This window comes from Halichoerus grypus, chromosome 4 (genome assembly GCF_964656455.1).
Source record: "Halichoerus grypus chromosome 4, mHalGry1.hap1.1, whole genome shotgun sequence".
In the NCBI taxonomy this organism is placed as follows: Eukaryota; Metazoa; Chordata; class Mammalia; order Carnivora; family Phocidae; genus Halichoerus; species Halichoerus grypus.
In genome coordinates this window covers 175,647,851-175,664,723 of record NC_135715.1, presented here as the reverse complement: position 1 = coordinate 175,664,723, position 16,873 = coordinate 175,647,851, and the positions used below count along the sequence as shown (strand labels likewise).

Sequence of the window (16,873 nt, the reverse complement as noted above, 5' to 3'; positions counted from 1 at the left end):
GCGCAGCAGGTGGCAGCAGGGCGAGGTGACCACCCCTCCCCTTTCCCCGTTGCGCCTGCTCCGAGGCTCGGTCCCTCCATCGCCAGCCTTTTCTCGGCATCTGTCGGGCTCCCGGGACTGTGCTGAGAGGTTGAGAAAGAAGGGAAACCGAGGCACGTCGCGGAGGGCTAAGAGCTACACTCTGGGACGCGGGTGGAGGTCACAGCTAGACAGCGGGCCACAGGCCCTACTAAGCGACTCCCATCGTGAATTTGAATCCCCAGCCCAGATGATGTCCCGCCTTCCCTAGGATACCCACCTCCCGCTCCCCCTAACCTCCTCCCGGCAGCCTCTGTCCTCTGCAACTCCTCCCCCCCCTCCAGGCAGGTGGGTGGAAAAGTGACATCTGGTGTTGTTCCAGAGGCGCCCAGGTCCCCGACACCCCCCCCCCCCCCCGCCCCGCGGCCAAGGCCTCGGAAGAGCTCCGGCCCCAGAACCCGGGCGGGGGCGGGGAGGGGGTGGGGGCGCTCCGCCTCCTCTGAGTCAATATTTGCTCCGAGCAAACGGGCGCCCGGACAGGTGTGAGTGTGTGTGTGTGTATGTGTGTGTGTGTGTGTAGGGGCGGGGACTGAGCAGGCCGTATAAGAGCGCGCTGAGCCCAGGCTCCTGCACAAGCTCCGGGGAGTGGGCTGGGGACCAAGCCAAGCAGAGCCCGGCCAGGTGAAGGGTGGCCAGGAAGGGAGGCAGGGAGGGGCGGGCCAGGTGCGCACCTGGGCGAGCGACGTGTCAGCCGCAGATGCGCGCAGGTGAGGGCGGCGGCTAGCGGTGCGCTGTGTGCCACGGCGCTCGCAGAAGACCAGGACCCGGAGATCGCGCAGGGCCATAGCCAGGCCCCCCGGCCTTCCGCTCCCGCCCCGCGACGAGCCCCTCGCACAAACCGGACCTGAGCGTTTTGTTCGTTCGGCTCGCGTGAGGCAGGGGTGGCCTCTCAGCACTCGCCCGGGGGCCGGGCCCGACCGCCACGCAGGCACCTGCCGCCGCCGCCGTACGGGTCGGAGAGGCTGTGCGCCGCTCCCAGGGGAGATCCGGCTCCTATCCGGCCCCGCCCGCCCTGCCTTGTCCTGCCCGCAACTCCAGGGCTGCCCGGCTTGATTCCGGGTAATATGGGGCCGGCCGAGCAGGCTCCACCGGGTGGCATAAGGGGTTGTGGCAGAAACAGGAGCCCTCTGGAAGTGGAAACCCAGCTTCTAGTCCCGCTCTGTCCCAGCGACTTCTGTGGCCTTGGGCAAGTCATTTCCCAGCCTCTCCTCGGGTTTTCCTCTTTGCTCAATGAGAGGGATTGGTCTGGCCTGCCGCGAGTGCCTCACCGGTCCCCAGATCCTGGTTTCTGGGCTTCCAGCAATAATTCTGAGCCACCTGACCTGGGAAGTTGGAGGCCCTCAAGAGGTTGGAGCAGTAGCTGTGGGGTGTGGAAAAGCTGGGTTGGGAGAGCTAGAGCCAAAATGAAGATCAAGTGTGCTTCTCCAGATCTGTTTGGTGCTGACATCCTGAGGGTTCACTCCCTGCCATCTCCCTGGCCCCTCTCAGTCTTCCTATGTGTGAGACAGACAGACAGACTGATTGAAAAGGACAAACATGGGGTCCCGTAGCCCTTGCCAGATGGGGTCCCCAGGGACCGCAGCTCACCACCTTTCCTAAACTCCATAATCCCAAGGCCTCCTGTTTCATGCAGCTACAGGTGGGGTGAGGGTGGGTGTGAATGGCCCTCTTCCTAGGCAGGAGCCCATGGGTTATTAGCCACAGCCCAAACCTGAGACAGACTGGCCCCCTTCTGCAGTGATTCCAATCACTAAGGTCTGACATGGGGGAGGGAGTGGAGATTGCCCTAGACCCTGGCCTCCCTCCTGGAGAGTCTAGAACTGAGGGTTCCACACACAGCCTGAGGTCAGTCTGAGCCCTTAGCCGAGTCTCTGTCCTTTGACCCGGGGTGTCCTCCATTCCTCCTCCCCAAAATTGATGGTGATGCTGATCTAGCCCCAGAGAGAGGGGCTTGTTGTAGGTCTGAAGTGGAGAGAAGCCTTAGCAGTAAGGAGCTAGTTTCCCCTTAGAACGAGGAAGCATCATGGGGTATGGACTATACCACCACACACCCAGGCAGACCTAGCCCTCCCACCCCCCCCCCCCCCGGCCCCGACCCCCAGGAGAGAGAGAGAGAGAGAACGAACGAGGGTCGGGAGTCACTGGTCACTTCCAGCTCCATTTTGGACGTTCAGGGAGGTGCTGTCTTGTCCCTTCTACCTGTCCCCCGCCCCCTTCCCCCCCATCCCCACCCAACTACCCGCAGGCCCCGTGGGATCTGCTGAGTCCTCTGTGCAGAGAAAAGGGAGGGGGAGGGGACGAGATGGCTCTGACAGATTCCAGGCAGTTCTGGGAGGGGGCGGACTGCAGCAGCCCTGGGGAGGGAGGCATCTATGGGTCCCCAGGCTGGGGTGTGTGCAGCCCCCATCCTGCCCTCCCTGACCAGGCTTCTGTGCCCAGCCCTCTGCTCCTTGCCTGGCCCGATGATTTGCCTGTCAGGGGCCGGGCCTGGCCCTGGCACATCTTTCCTGGGTCTGTGAGGGCTTCCTCTTCCCCTCCCTAATCATGGAAGGGGGCTAGAGCTCCCCACCTCGGGCTGGGATTTCAGATCTTGGGGTTGCACAATGAAGAGAGCTCCCCCTGAAATTACCCTCTTCCACCACACAGTCATTGGGGTGGGGAGGTCGGGAAGAATGAGGCTGCCAGTGGGCTGGGTCTGCCCTCGTGACAGAGCCCCTGCCTCCCCCCCCACCCAGGGGCGTAAATTCCCCAGACCTCCACCCCCTATCCCCAAGACCCGCATTTCCTGACCGAGGCCAGAAATCGGGCCTCTCATCCAGGTCCCTCCTCCCTGCCCGGCCAGGGGCGGAGACTCCAGGCGCCAGGCTGGCCTGCAGGTGCGGGGCTTGTGTGTGGGGGGGGTGCTCAGCAGCTGGTGTTCGAGCGGCCCCCTTACCCCTCCCCCTTCCTGCTCCCAGCCGGAGCCTGCTTCCTGTCATCCCTGTCAGCACCCCAGGCGGGGGAGGGGACAGGTAGTGGAGGAAGCGGGGGGGAAAAGGGACTGAGCAGTTGGAGTGTGGGCAGCCGCGGGACTGGGAGAGCACGGAGGAGAAATGGGGAGGGGAGAAGGAGAGCAGAAAACACAAGCAGGGCAGGACAGACAGAGGATGCAGCCCAGAGGGATGGGAGACCCAGGGGAGATTTCAGGACCTGGAGAGGCTGCAGCCCTCCCCGGGCCCCCATGAAAGCCAGAGCTAGGGAGAGGGCAGAGACAACCAGAGAGAAACCAGAGAACGACAGAGGCAACCAGACATAACCAGAGACGTACAATTCGGAGAGATGGAGAGATGTGAAGATGCCAGGTCAAAGGTCAGGGTAACCTGAGGTGGAAGGCCTGGTGTGTGTGGAGGTAGGGGTCCACCAAATGAGAACAGCCTACATCCCCACATTGGGGGAGATTACCCCCAAGAGAGGAGAGAGAGAGGTGGCCTCTACAGCCAGGGGGTAAGGCTGATATTCTTCTCTTGGGAGACCCATCTCTCCCCATTAAAGGGCAAAAGACAAAGAGGGGCAAGGCTCAGGCCCCGCTGGACACTGAGCAGCGAGGGGCATGGGTCTGAGCCCATCTCTGCCCTTTTCTTTCCTGGCCACAGCTACAGAGACAGCTTTGGCAGCCGACCTGCCCCCTACCCACCTACTGGTTGTGGCCCAGCCTTGGAACCTCTGCCCAGGGTCTACGTGAGACTCAGGGGACCTGGGAGTGGAGCCACCAGTGGGGGGGGAGGTCATAACCAGGTGCTAATCCCCATCCGACCAAGGTAGGACCAGAACCTCACTGACCTTCTTAGGGATTAGTCCCCATGGCGACCTTGGCAACTCGCCCCCTCACTCTGGCTGGGGGGTGGGGCGGGTGTGTGCAGAGGCTGCGTGGGGAGGGGAGGGAGCTTTCCTGAGGCATCACAGGATCCCAGCAGTCAGGGCTGGGAGGCCCCTCCATGATCAGCAGTTAGTACAAAACTGGGGCCTCAAGAGAGGGAGTGACCTGCCCAAGGGCACATATGGAGCCAGAAAAGCACAGGGACCAGAAGTCAGGTCTCCAATTCCAGTCCCAAGTGCTTTTCCCAGAAGGGCAGAGGAAAGGAAATTGAGATAGCCCCCTCTGACCCTCCCAACCCTCCCAAACTGAGATCAAGAGCAGAGGGGCTTGAATGCGGTGAGGCAGGAAGGCTCCCCACCCCGAGTGCTAAGCTGGCTTCCACAAGGCCAATGTGGGAAGGGGCATGCAGATCCCAGAGCTATGCTTGCGGCCCTGACTCCAATCTCCATCCCAGCCAGGGGGTATGGGGGAAAGGAAACCATGCAGCAAAGCCAGTCATAACCACAACCACAGTGGCAATAACAGCTAACATTTATTGGGTCCATACTGCAGGCCGGTTCTGTTTTTACATGCTCTTACATCTTCACAACAGCTTTTAAGACTATGGTTCCCATTTTACAGAAGGAAAAACTGAGGAGTAGAGTGCAACTGATAAGCAGTGGAGCTTCGATGTGACCCCAGGCAGCAGTGCAAGACGCCAGAGCACTCTTAACCCTCCGGCGTCTGTTTGATCGTGGGCAGGTGACTGAACGGCCTTCTCTCCTTCTCTCGGTGACGGTGGAATGGGATAGGTGCAAGTGTAAGTCACAAGGGCACACTTGTGTGTGACTCTGACAGCCAGCACAGAGGGACACGTGGTACATTTTATTAAATGTCTGAGGAACAAGTGAGTGAACAAGTGTCTGCCCATAAATGAGTGTGACTTTGGGGGTCTATTGAATCCTAGGAGAGTGCTCACCCATGATGCGGGTGGGATCTGTCCCTGTGCCTGGAACTGCGTGAATGCATGTGTGCGCGTGCCCTCTCCCTGCTGGCCTGTGTGAGCCCCACCGCTTTGTGCCTGGGGAGTGGGCGGTGGTGGAAGCTGCCGCCCATCTCTCTGGATGGTAGCTAGCTCCACGTCCCCACTGAGGGGCAGAGAAGAGGGGCTCTGTTTCTAGCAGGGAAGGACAACGGGTGTGTGGGTGGGGCTCCCACTCCCTCAGGACCCCCCTCTTTTGGGCCAGCTGTCGGACCCTGCCTGAACTGAGCTGATCTCTCACTCAGTTATCTCTGTCTCCCAGGAGACCAGACCTCACAGCCCCAGGGAAGGTGCTCATCTGCCTGTTCCTGGCTCCAGACGTGGGGTGGGGGCCTGGGGTGGAGGAGCAGGGCTGCAAAGGAGAGGCTGGTGAGGGGACCAGGGGAGGGGGAGGGCACCAGTCACAGAATTTGCATCATCAGTCACTCGAAGCCATGGCTGATTTCCCCGTGAAATGAGGGGTAAGGGATGGGAGCGGGCCAACTTGAGAAGACATTGGCCACTGGGCGCTTCTAAGCTGCCCAGCAGTACTGAGAAGTAGGGCTGTTCAGGGATGGGGCTCTGAGGGAGATGTCTCTGGGGACTCTCAGGGCCTTTATATGTGATAGAGACCCGGGTGGCAGCCCAGGATCAGGTTGAGGGGTTCTTTATCAGATCTGTATGTCCCCGGATGGGATGGGGCTCTGAGTGGGATCTGAGGGTCGCGGGTGCTGAGGACACAGGATTGAGTCTGAGGGTTTCTCTGTGGGATCTTAAGGTACCTTGTGGGATTTGTGTCTTGGTAGAATCGTGGGGAGGGTGGTCCTGAAGATTTCTCTATGGGAGCACAAGTCCCCATATGAGATGAAGGACTGGAGAGGGTGGGGATGGGGAGTTCTTTGAGGGTGATGAGATCCCTATGAGGTCTTGAGGTCTCCTGGAGGTGTAGATCTGGGGACACTATTTTTTTTTTTTGCCTAACTTCCCCCTCCACGCCCAAAGGCTGAGGCCGTGGATGGGGAGGAGGTGGGGGTGAGGGTGCTGAGCTGGCAAACAAAGCCACCTGTGCATCCATCCTTCAGGAAGCTCTGAGCGCAACAGATCAGGGAAAACAAACAGGACCAGCTGCTGGGGGGAAGAAGGAGGCTAGGAGGGGAATGGGTGGGGGGAAGCTGGGGGGCTGGAGCTGGATCAGCCTCGTGGAGAAAGGAGGCTGGGAGGGGGTCCATAGCACGAAAAAGGGACAAGGATCCCCGAGTCCTATTCCAGCATACCAGGCAGGGCTGCCTGACAGCCCCTTCTCCTTCAGTGGCTCATTCTTCCCTTTCTCCATGACTGAAACCCAGAGCCGGGGCAGGGGTTGGGGGGGAAGGTCTGGGGGATGTGGGGACCCTGAGAGAGATCTAGGCAACTGGCTATTGGTGGTCTTGGTGGGTGTGCCCACTTCTGAGAGAGCTGGTCACAGACAGCTATAGAACTAAAGGCCATGGCCTGGGGGCCCCACAGACCATTTTTCTGATGAGGAAACTGAGGTACACAGGAGGGAAGAGGCTGGCTAATGCCTCACACCTTCTTAGAGCAGAGCCAAGCTCAGGATTTAGGACTAGAAAGGAAACCTTTCTCACACGAAGGGTCTCCACCCCAAATCCCAGCTGGACTCTAATTCTAATTTGGATCTCAGCTATTACTACCTCCCCGCTACTTCCCTGGCCGCCACACACACACCCCTCCTGTAGCATGTGGTCGTCTGGCCGACAGCTGGATTGCAAACTGCCCATCAGGGGGAACCCTGATCTCAGGGCCGTGCCCAGGCCCCCAGCCCCAGCTCCCGCAGACGCAGCGTCCATCCTCTGACAGACACCCGCGCACCCTCGAGGCTAACACCCGGCGCCCGCGTCACCGACCAGCGCAGACGCACAGCCTGACGCACTCGCCACCCGCGCGCGCCGCCCCTCGGCCCTCAGCCTCCCACCAACTCCCCCTTCCACCCCACCCCACCTTGCCGGCTTCCCACCCAGCGCGGCCCGCTCGCGCCTCCTGGCGGCAGAATCCAGAATTGCCCGATAGAGGTGGAGGAGGGAGGGAGAGGGAGGGAAGGAGAGATTCGGTTCTCACCTCCCGCCACGTCCGTAGTCCCGACTTGTGAGACCAAGTGCAAGGGCCAGGACACGAAGAATCCAGGACGGGCTCTGGCCTCCCTCCACAGTCTGTATTCCTCCCTTATGGGTTTGGGGGAAATTATACCCTATTTGTGTTTCTCCAAACCCCCTCTGGGGTAGGGAATCCGTGGACTGGGCGTGCTTTCGACCCCATCTCCAGTCAAGCCTGGCTGTGGTCGTCCTTGCTGTGACGCAAACTTTCCTAACTTGGACTTTACTCCTCCTGTTTTAGGGCGCTTTACTCTTGGCATTCACCTTCACACACCTTATGATCCTCAATAGCAATTCCTCACCAGTAAAAAGAGAGACCCAAGGGAGGCTCCAGTGGCTCCCAGCACTTGTTCTCAGCACTCTAGAATTTTGGGGACGGGGAGGGGGGTAGAGTGGGCAAACCATTACCCTTGCACTCTCATTGGGGAATTTCCTCAATACCCCTTCCCCCATGGACATTTGGCCCAGCCCGACCAGCTTGTTCCCTCGCTCAAGTTTTATTGAGCACCTACTCTGTGTCCAGTACTGTGCTGGGTTTGAGGATAACAAAGAACAAGACTGATATAACCCCTGCCCCCTTAAATGGAGCTTACACTCTAGTAAGGGAGACCCTCGGTGCACCCACAAACACTCATAAACAAAAGACGAAGAAGACAACTTTAGAGAGTGATAAACACTATAAAGAAAACAAGGTGATATGATGAACAGTAAATGCCAGGAACAGCATCACCCAGGAGGTAGCAAACGAGCCAGCTTGCCAAGATCTTGTGACTAAGACACCCCAGGTAATGGGAGGCTCTGAGGTGGGAATGAGCTTGGCAGTTGGGAGAAAGGATGGCTGGCCAGCATGGTAGACTGCCAGGAGCTGGGGCGGCTGCATCTGGCCTGAGTCCTTTTAGTCACAGAATGTTGAGTGGTAAGAGCCGTGGGAATGTGGAGTAGGCCCTGTGCCCCCTGGTGCCTCAGTTTCCACGTCTATATGTCCAAGCCTACCTCACTGGACTCTTGTTGAACACCTACAACAAAATAGTAGCTCCCTTCTCACTCTCCCCTCCACTTCCGCTGAAATAGCCCCTCCGTTAAGGAAAGCTCACAATTTTGCCAGACAGCTATGCTGATTAGGAAATTCGGCTGTGAATTGGGAGGAAATGTCCTCCCTGCAGCTTCCCTTGGAGGCCCCAAGCCTTTCCTCCTTCTCCTCTCCTTCCCCCACTCGCCACCCTTCTCCCCACCACACAGGGCACTGGGATTGAGGGCAAGAGCCTAGGACGTTCAGGTCCCGACCAGACCCTGGAGCTCTGTCTGGCGACTGGGAGCGTAGCCCTGAGGTTGAAACATTCTACCTACCACAGTGAGCCACTCCCTTAGTTACTATTATTTCTAAGTGCTTCCTAAATCCGCGCCCTCCCTAGGGTGGTTTTTGCTTCCTGAGCTCAGCGCCGCCTCGCGGTGAGTCCTGGTCATTGCCTTCTCTTGGCCCCTTCGCTCAAGAAAACTCCCGGAGCGCCGAGCCGGGTCTGGGAACTCAAGCTTGGGAGGAAAGGAGCCACAGTGGGAAAGAGGACTGAGGGGTGTGAGGAAAGTCGCTTGCGGAGAGCCGCGTCTGACCCCGTCCAGCGTCGCTCGAAAGAGAGGCCTCGACGTAGGCCTGAGGAAGAGGTGGAGTTTAGACGTTGGGAACAACTTCCGAGCCTCAAGTCAAGAATTCGCGGTCTTAGCCGGGTGGCCCCAGAGTGGCCTGGTACCTCAATCACTAAAGGTCTGGGCCAGGGAGGGCGCGTCCTGCCCAGAGGTCGGGTGCGCCTTGCCTGGCTCAGTCCCCCAAAAAAGAAAAAGCGGAGTCAGCCTCAGCTGCGGCGGGCGCGGGACGTGTGCCTCAGCACTTTCTATTGTGATCCCCGAGGGCTGGGGCCAGATTGGAGGCTGCGGGAAAGGCCTGGGTTCCCCCAGAGGACACGAGAACTGACCGCAGCCTGCCCGCTGACTCAGCTCCCCCACCCCAGCGGGAGAGAATGCGGGGAGGGGGGGCGAGGCCCAGTATAAAGCCCCGCACGCCGCCGGGCCCGCGCGCAGCCTCTCCATTTTCCGTCAGTCCAGCCCTCACCCCACCCGGTGAATACTCGGGGCTGGGGCAGGGTCTCTCCGGGGCGGGGGAGGGCGAGGTGAGGGAGAGCCGCTAGCAGCCCGGTGCGGCCGGGAGTTCTTCACCCCCGACCTGGGTTGGGCGGGCCTGGGCCCCGGAGGGGGGCCGTTGGACGCTGAACCTCTGATCCCGCCCTTCTCGCCCGCAGAGGCATGAGCAGCGCCCCCGCGCCGGGCCCAGCGCCCGCCAGCCTCACGCTCTGGGACGAGGAGGACTTCCAGGGCCGCCGCTGCCGGCTGCTGAGCGACTGCGCGAACATCGCCGAGCGCGGAGGCCTGCGCAGGGTGCGCTCTGTCAAGGTGGAAAATGGCGCGTGAGTGATGGTCCAGGAGGGGCCGGGCTGGGTTGGGACGCGCGGGGCTCCCCTGGCCTAAGCTCCAAGCCTGGGACCTCAGCTCTCAGCCCTCCGTTTCCCAGACTGTTAGCCCTGCCTGAGAGAGACCGACCCACATGGGGAACCCCTTGGCTTCCCCAGAACTCCCCGTGCACCACAAGACAAACCATGTGAACTAAAGGGATATAGGAGAGAGGCAACCCTTTGCGGACGCCCCGTGGGACCAGCCTGAACCCTGAAGCGGCTCCCAGTGTAGTTCTTTCCTCCCCAGAGTTTTTCTCTGTGCAGAGTTAGATGGCTCTGCGCTTGGTATAATAAAAGAAGCCAAATCCCTTCCTCTCGCTCCATCCTGGTCTCTGAGAGCCTGGGGCCCTCAGGAGAGCTGAGGCCCCCAACTTTTGCAGGTTGTTGCTATCACAGATCGCTGCTGCAGCTTTGGGGGATTCCTACACCTACCTTTGCAGGCACCTAAATCTTTGAGTTAGGAACCCTTGGTTAGGTGATCTTCAGAAGCTGGAAAATTCCTTCCAACCTGGGGAGCCTAAGCTGGAAGCCTGGGTCCCTCAAACCCTGGATAGCAGGTGGTTTAGTGTCTCTAGCTTCTAGAGGGGGCCAGAGTGCCGTGAGCTGTGTATGTCAGGGTAAGGGCCTGGGGTTGGAGAAAAAGATTGGTTTCAGTCTTTTCGAACACAATGGGGATGAGGGTGGGGGGGAAGGAGTGAGGCTGGGGCAGATGCCTCCTAGCTTCCTTTATCTTTCCCCAGTTGGGTGGCCTTTGAGTACCCCGACTTCCAGGGACAGCAGTTCATTCTGGAGAAGGGTGACTATCCTTGTTGGAGCGCCTGGAGCGGCAGTGGTGGCCACCACAGTGACCAGCTGCTCTCCTTCCGGCCAGTGCTCTGCGCGGTAAGCACAGCCCTCCCCTTGCCCCTCTGCCTCCTAGCTCCTAGCTCCAGGCCCTGACCCCACCGTGGTGCTTCAGAAAGGCTGTCCAGTCACTGTATGGAGATGTGTAAATACAATTCCTAGACGGGTGGTAGTGGCATTACTTCCCAGAACCAGAAGAGTCCCCAAAAGTTCAGAAAGTGGGCCTAAGTCAGGTGCCCAAAATCAGCACCACGGACAGCACCGAGACCAGGCCAATCTTGAGCACCTACTGTTCCTCCCTTTGTGTCCTCCACACCTGTGAGAGAGTGCTTCTGTCATCACACTGTCCTGCAAGGTGGGGGCGGCTGCTGTTAGCCTCATATACAGGTGTGGAAATGCGGCTCAGAAGGGCAAAGTGTCTTGCCCTCGGACGCAAGGGTTAACATGAAGATGAGACTAGAACTCGATTCAGGGTTCATTGGTGAAAAGGGGTCAGTCTCTGTGTGTGTGTATGTGGGGGAAGGGTTGGCAATGAATCAGATGAGTCACTGGAGGTGAGGCTCTCACTTCTCACTTGTGCTGACTTAGGTACCCTACTGTTGAGGCCTGCGGCTGAGAGGTAGAGGGCAAAGAGCAAATGCTGACTCAGCCTAGCTTCTCCATTCCAGGAGGGGAAGGCTGTAGGGCTATGGAAGGCAAGACCCAACCAACTCTGATGCCCTGGCCTGTCTATTCTGGCTTTGGCATCTGGCATCCCTTAGCTGGGCCCAGTCTTGTGAGAGGCTGTGCCCAAGGTGCTGGGCAGGGGATTGAGTAGTCAATGAGACCTTTAGGAAAACTGTCTTGGTTAATGGGCCAAATTTCTCTCAGGATCTCTGATTTTCCTTCTGCAAATAGGTCCATATTACAAGATGCCTTCTTGCCCTGACCTGGAAAGGTCTCTGGGAAACCCTCAGTCTCACCACCTCCACCCAAAGCCATAGAAGGGACTAGGCTGGGGACTTCTGAGCATCCCAGCTTCCCAGACTGCTATGGACCTGACGGAGTGATCTCTGGGAATGTCCGAGGAGCCAAAGTGTCTGCACAGCTGTGTTGGGAGGCGAGGTGGGGAAAGAGGGGCTGAGAATGTACCCATTAACACTTCTTTGGAGGGCCTGACCTGTCTACCCTCACCTTCCAGAATCACAGTGACAGCCGTGTGACACTGTTTGAGAGGGAGAACTTCCAGGGCAGCAAGTTTGAACTCAGCGATGACTACCCATCCCTGCCCTCCATGGGCTGGGCCAGCAAGGATGTGGGTTCTCTCAAAGTCAGCTCTGGAGCGTGAGTCCTGGGACTGGAACAAGGGAGATGAGAAGAGAAGGGAGGCAATGGGCACCAGGGAAGGGGGTTGGGAAAGGTGATGGGGTGCTAAGAGACATGGTAAAGAGATGTTGGGGACTGGGGGAAGTGAGATGATGGAGACAGACTGTGGGGGGCAGGTAGTAGGAGATAGGAGTCAGGGAGCCAATGTGGGGAGAGAGGAAGGGTTTTTTAAAAAGACAGATGAGGAGGCAATGGAGGATGGGAATAGAGGATGAGGGGAGAACCATGATAAGAAGACCTGGAGCAGTGGGCGGGGCAGGGAGAGATCCACGTAGGGAAAATTGAAGCAGTGGTTTTGGAGCTGGGGGGATGGGGACTGAGAAAGGAGGGCTACTAATGGGGGACATTGGTGGGGGTGGGGGCAGAGCCTGCTTACCACCCTTGTGCTCTCACTGGCCTAGGTGGGTGGCCTACCAGTACCCAGGCTACCGAGGCTACCAGTATGTATTGGAGCGGGACCGGCACAGTGGGGAATTCCGTACCTACAGTGAATTTGGCACGCAGGCCCACACCGGGCTGCTGCAGTCCATTCGAAGAGTCCAGCATTAAGCTCCACAGCCCTGACACCTCCCCTGAGGACCCTCAATAAAGGCTCCTGAACCTGCCTGCCCCTCTTGCCTCTTTCTTGTGGTCTTGCTTTGTGATCTTCATCTTAATCTTTCTTAAGGTCCTTCCCTGCCAACCTGACCCTCTTCTCAGGCTTCAGGATTCTTGACTATGGAGCATAAACTGGCTTATGATGTATGGGGTTAGACCCTGATAGGGCTGAGAAAACTGCTGGCAAGAATCTTGGGGATCCTGTTAAATACAACCAATCCCACACTTCTCCTTGGTAAAGGCCCATCAGCTTGGGTCAGGTGTACCATAGCAGACATGGTGCCTTTGCCATCCTCTGGTTTGGGTGAACACATCCTACAGCAGGGCTCATAGCTGAATTTCAACCACGTGGACCAAGCACCAGCATGCTCCTGCAGCAAGACCTCCTTAATTCTATGCAGAGCTCAGTTGGGTTTCTCCCTAACCCCCAGGGCATTTCCAGCCTTTATCTTCACCCTGGCTCGATATCCAACTGAGCAAAGCCTGCACCCTTTTCCCACCTTTATAGAGTCTCTGCAAGGCTGTAGGAGGAGAAATGAGTGGGAGGTCCCACTGCCTCCCAGGGCTTTCTAAAGGGGAGACTTTCTCTCTTAGTGGAGCCCCCAGACCCTTTGTCTGAATAATAACAATCCCTTCATGATATCGAGCTCCAGCTTAGACAAAGCATTTTCATACCCTTCCTCTCAGCTCTTCCAAAGAACCCTCTCTTCATTTTTCCTCTCCCTCCCCTCTCTTCAGAGGATTGGTGAGCTGGAGAGGCCATCCCTCAGCCACTGACCACAGTGAGCCTGGGTTCTGGGGCAGGTGGCAGAAGCCCACAACCATGTTGGGGCTGAGTGGTAGGAGCCACCAGAGCCCCTGGACCAATGCAGTTTCTACCCAGTTCCCTATTTGGCCCAGTTAATGATACTCTCAATCCCACATAGGAAGGGCCCTCAAGGCCCTTGGGAGTCCCCTCATTCTGTCATTCAGGGATGCTTGTGTTTTCAAGCCCCTAGTGGACCTATCAATGGGGAGGAGTGGCCCAGATCATCGCCTGAGCCCAGAGGAGGTAGGACAATGTTGGAGAACAGTTAGACTTGGACCTGAGCCATTCCCAAGGGCCCACCTGTGCAGCCAGGCATCTGCTCCCTTGGGAAGAGCCCTGGACCAGAAGTCAGAACATCTGGGATCCAATCATATAGTATCACTGAACCTCTATTCCCTCACTTGTAAAGTGGAGCTACTGATCCCTGCCTTGTCTGTCTCACAGGGTTGTGAGGATTCAAGGAGAAACCACTGAAAATGTTTGTGGTGCTATGGAAAAGCACCAGGGCAGTCAAAGTAGGGCCCTCATTCTCCTGCACTGCCCCCCCCCCCCATGGATCCCAGGGTAGAGTCGGGGGAGCAAGGGACAGAATTCTGGGTAGGGTATGAATTCTGCTTTTTAAATGGATGGGTTCTAGAGTCCATGTCCCTGCTGCATTTGGTTCTCTTAACACCTCCCATACTTCATCCATTTCACCAATCAAGAAAGATTCTGGGCTGTCTGAGAGGGAGAAGCCTTGATGAGGTCATCCAATTTACTGGTGACAAAACCAGGACTTGAACACAGGGTTCCTGACCCCAAATTCAGGCTGTTAAGGGAAGGCTGACCTGAGCTGGGGCTAAACGCCTCAGGCCTCAGCAGAACCCCACACCTCTGTGGGCCCCCAAAGAGTCTGGAGTTCCTGCCTGGTCACAGGCTCTTAACTGTCCCCTTGGAGGATGATAATAGTAATAATAGCTAAATGTAAGGCTGTCTGAGTGCTCAGCATGGGTTATATAAGCCTCATAATTCTGTATGATAGGTACTGTAATCCCCATTTTACAGAGGAAGAGACTAACTTCCCCAAAGTCATACAACTAGGAAATAGGGGAACCAGAGTTGAACCTAGAACCCAGACAAACTAGCCTCAGAGCCCAGCAGCCCTTCTTCCCTCTTCCTGCTTTGCAAGGGTAGGCAATGGGCAAAAGGAGATCTAGTATCCACCATCAGCTAAACTGCCCTCCCTCTAGAAGGGTCTGTGGCTGCTGGGAAGAGTCAGCAAGATGGCTACAGGAATGGCAGTGGGAACTTGAATAGGACACTCCCCGTCTCTAGGTTTTAGTGTCCCCATCCATACAACTAGGGAGTTGAGAGAGCTAATATTTGCTGCAGACTTTGTCAACAGGAACCTTCTAGCTTTTCCTGGACCTAGGGGTCCAACGCTGCATCCCACACGGGCACCTAGAGAGTAGGGGGCTCAGAGACCAGGCTGGGAGTGTTTTCACCTTTCCAACCTTCTCCCATTCTAGGTAGGTTGATGGTCAGCAGAACCCTGTTGGACTGGGACCCAGCCAGGTGGGAGGAGGATGGAGGAGAAGCTGCCTGGGACTTGTCCATTGACTGTACTCAGCCAAGGCCAAAGGGCATGAAGGAGGTCATCTCCTTTCTGGTGCAGCCAAGACCCAGGGGCAGTGGGGGGGCAACTCTCAAGCTCTTTCCAGAGCTCACCTACGCCTTCAGCACCTGAGTCTTTAATGAGGCAGAGACAGAGCCTGAGCTGTTGATCCCTCACCAGTCCAGAGCTGGGATATCTGGATAGACCTCCAACTCTGAGCATCTCTCCCTTCTATCTGTCTCAGCCCTCTGCTGAGAGCATTGAGTGAACTCCACTGCCTTCCCACTCTCAGCTCTGACCTTCTGCTCCTCATTTTCTATCTGGGAAAGGAATAAGAAGGCATGAAGGTAAAGGATTAGGACCTCAACCCCACCTCCAAGGCCCTCCCGTCCTGTGAACCCCTGGGTTTGGTCTCCAAGGAACATCCTAAACTCTCATCTTTGCTCCCCCCAAATTCCTCATCCACATCTTCCTTTAGGATCCTGGGGTCCTAGGATCCCCTAGTTCCCCCTGGACTCTGCCTCCCTCATTTTCTTTTGTTCCTTCTGACTTTTGCACCCTCCATCAGAAAGGCAAATACTCCAGCAGTTACAGCAAGTGAGGAATGAACAGGGGCTCTGCAGAACCCCCCAAGCTGGACTTTCCAGCCATCGTCAGTTGGGCACTCCAGGATTATGGATCCTGCAGGAAACTTGCCCACTCCAATCTGTGTGCTATCAAGTCCCAGTCTCCTCACCTCCTGGGCTCAAGCAGTGGGAGGGAAAGGCCTTGAGATTACCAATTCTGACAGTAGCCACCAGGTGCTGCATGCCTGCAGGTGGGCCCCTAAGCCCAGAGCCTCATCTTCAGCTAGCATCCCTCCTTAGCTAGCCTCTCTTGAGCCAAGAAGCCCCACAGGTACTCAGAGACTTCAGGCCACCTGGGGACCACATCAGCTTTGCTAATATACAATCAGTGTCTTTCGAAGGGATTTCAGCCTCCATACCTCCCCTGGGTTGGAGGCCGTATACAGTACAGAGCCCTGTTTCAACCCTTCTACTCCTGCTAGAGCAAGGTGCCAGTTGCAGCCTGGTTCAGGGATAACCAGGATGGGAGTAGTTGAGAGGGTGCATGGTAAGCTGGGATGACAGGGGATAGGGAAGGATGGAAGAGCAATCCTTTTGGGGGGAAATGGAAGGGGGCTCATGAGCCTCCTGCATGACCCAAATTAGTGAGGAACAGATGAATGAAAAAAGGAGGGGAAGGAGAGAGATAGGACAGAGAGAGAGCGCATAGAGACAGGAAGGGGGGATGGCATTGAAGAGACTAGATGAGGAAGGAGAGACCTACAAAAGGGGGAGGGAGGGGCAACCTGCTAGAAGTTGTGGGGGGACGACACAATGTTGGCCCAGAGGCCTGGGAACCCTGGAAAGGCGAGAAACAGGCCAAAGCAAGAGGGAGAGAGGGAAGGAGATCGGGTCTCTAGGGAAGAGCAGAGAGTGGGAGCCGAGGAGGAGGGAGAAGGCGCAGGGAGGAGGTGGGGGCGGAGATAAAGCGAGCAACTGCTGCCCGGCCGGGAGCGGAGCGACAGGCGAGAGGGAGGGAAGCGGAAATTTAAAAGTGAAGATGCAGATAACGCAGCCTGGAGACGGGAACCCGGGTGGGGGCGGGGGGAGGAAGGGGGGAGGAGAGTGGAGCCTTGATGGGGGCTGGAATGGGTGGAAGGAGGGGCTGTGGCCCCGGGGGTCCGAGGTGGGGCCGGGTACCCTGCCCCATCGCTGTTTGCTGAGAGTCACGGAGGCGGAAAAGAAATGCGCTCCCGACCCCTATCAGAGCTGGAGGCCCAGGCCCATCCCCCGCGCGTCTCCCGGGTTGCGGGGCGCTGGGGGCTGCTGGGTGCGCTTGGCTGCGGCGCGGCGCGTTGGAGACTTTATTGCGATGGGGCGATAAGAGGGGCGGGGGCGGGGCCCGGGGGGCCGAGGCAGCAGCGCTTTAATTAAAACGGAAATTGCGGCCCCTGCCCGCGCGGGGGGCCGGAGGGTTCCAGGCAGCCTGGTAGCTGGGAGCATCGCTCCAGGACCCCCTCCATTCCCCGCCACACC

General features: G+C 57.8%; 1 protein-coding gene across 1 annotated transcript; it reads left to right on the top strand.

Annotated features, from left to right (window-relative positions):
- Positions 1-620: 620 nt before the first annotated feature.
- On the top strand, positions 621-12,379 carry CRYBA2 (crystallin beta A2). The gene is made up of 6 exons (XM_036083049.2): positions 621-699; positions 4,556-4,733; positions 9,376-9,540; positions 10,326-10,467; positions 11,609-11,751; positions 12,195-12,379. The coding sequence occupies exons 3-6, from the start codon at positions 9,380-9,382 to the stop codon at positions 12,340-12,342; spliced, it is 594 nt and encodes a 197-aa protein (XP_035938942.1). The 5' UTR covers positions 621-699; positions 4,556-4,733; positions 9,376-9,379; the 3' UTR covers positions 12,343-12,379.
- Positions 12,380-16,873: the final 4,494 nt, after the last annotated feature.

What these genes read in the sequence shown, in the direction of transcription:
- CRYBA2 (XM_036083049.2), top strand. Translation starts at nt 9,380, where the DNA reads ATGAGCAGCGCCCCCGCGCCGGGCCCAGCGCCCGCCAGCCTCACGCTC. An exon ending in GTCAAGGTGGAAAATGGCGC is followed by an intron (nt 9,541 to 10,325) that starts GTGAGTGATGGT and finishes ATCTTTCCCCAG; the next exon opens with TTGGGTGGCCTTTGAGTACC. An exon ending in TCCGGCCAGTGCTCTGCGCG is followed by an intron (nt 10,468 to 11,608) that starts GTAAGCACAGCC and finishes CTCACCTTCCAG; the next exon opens with AATCACAGTGACAGCCGTGT.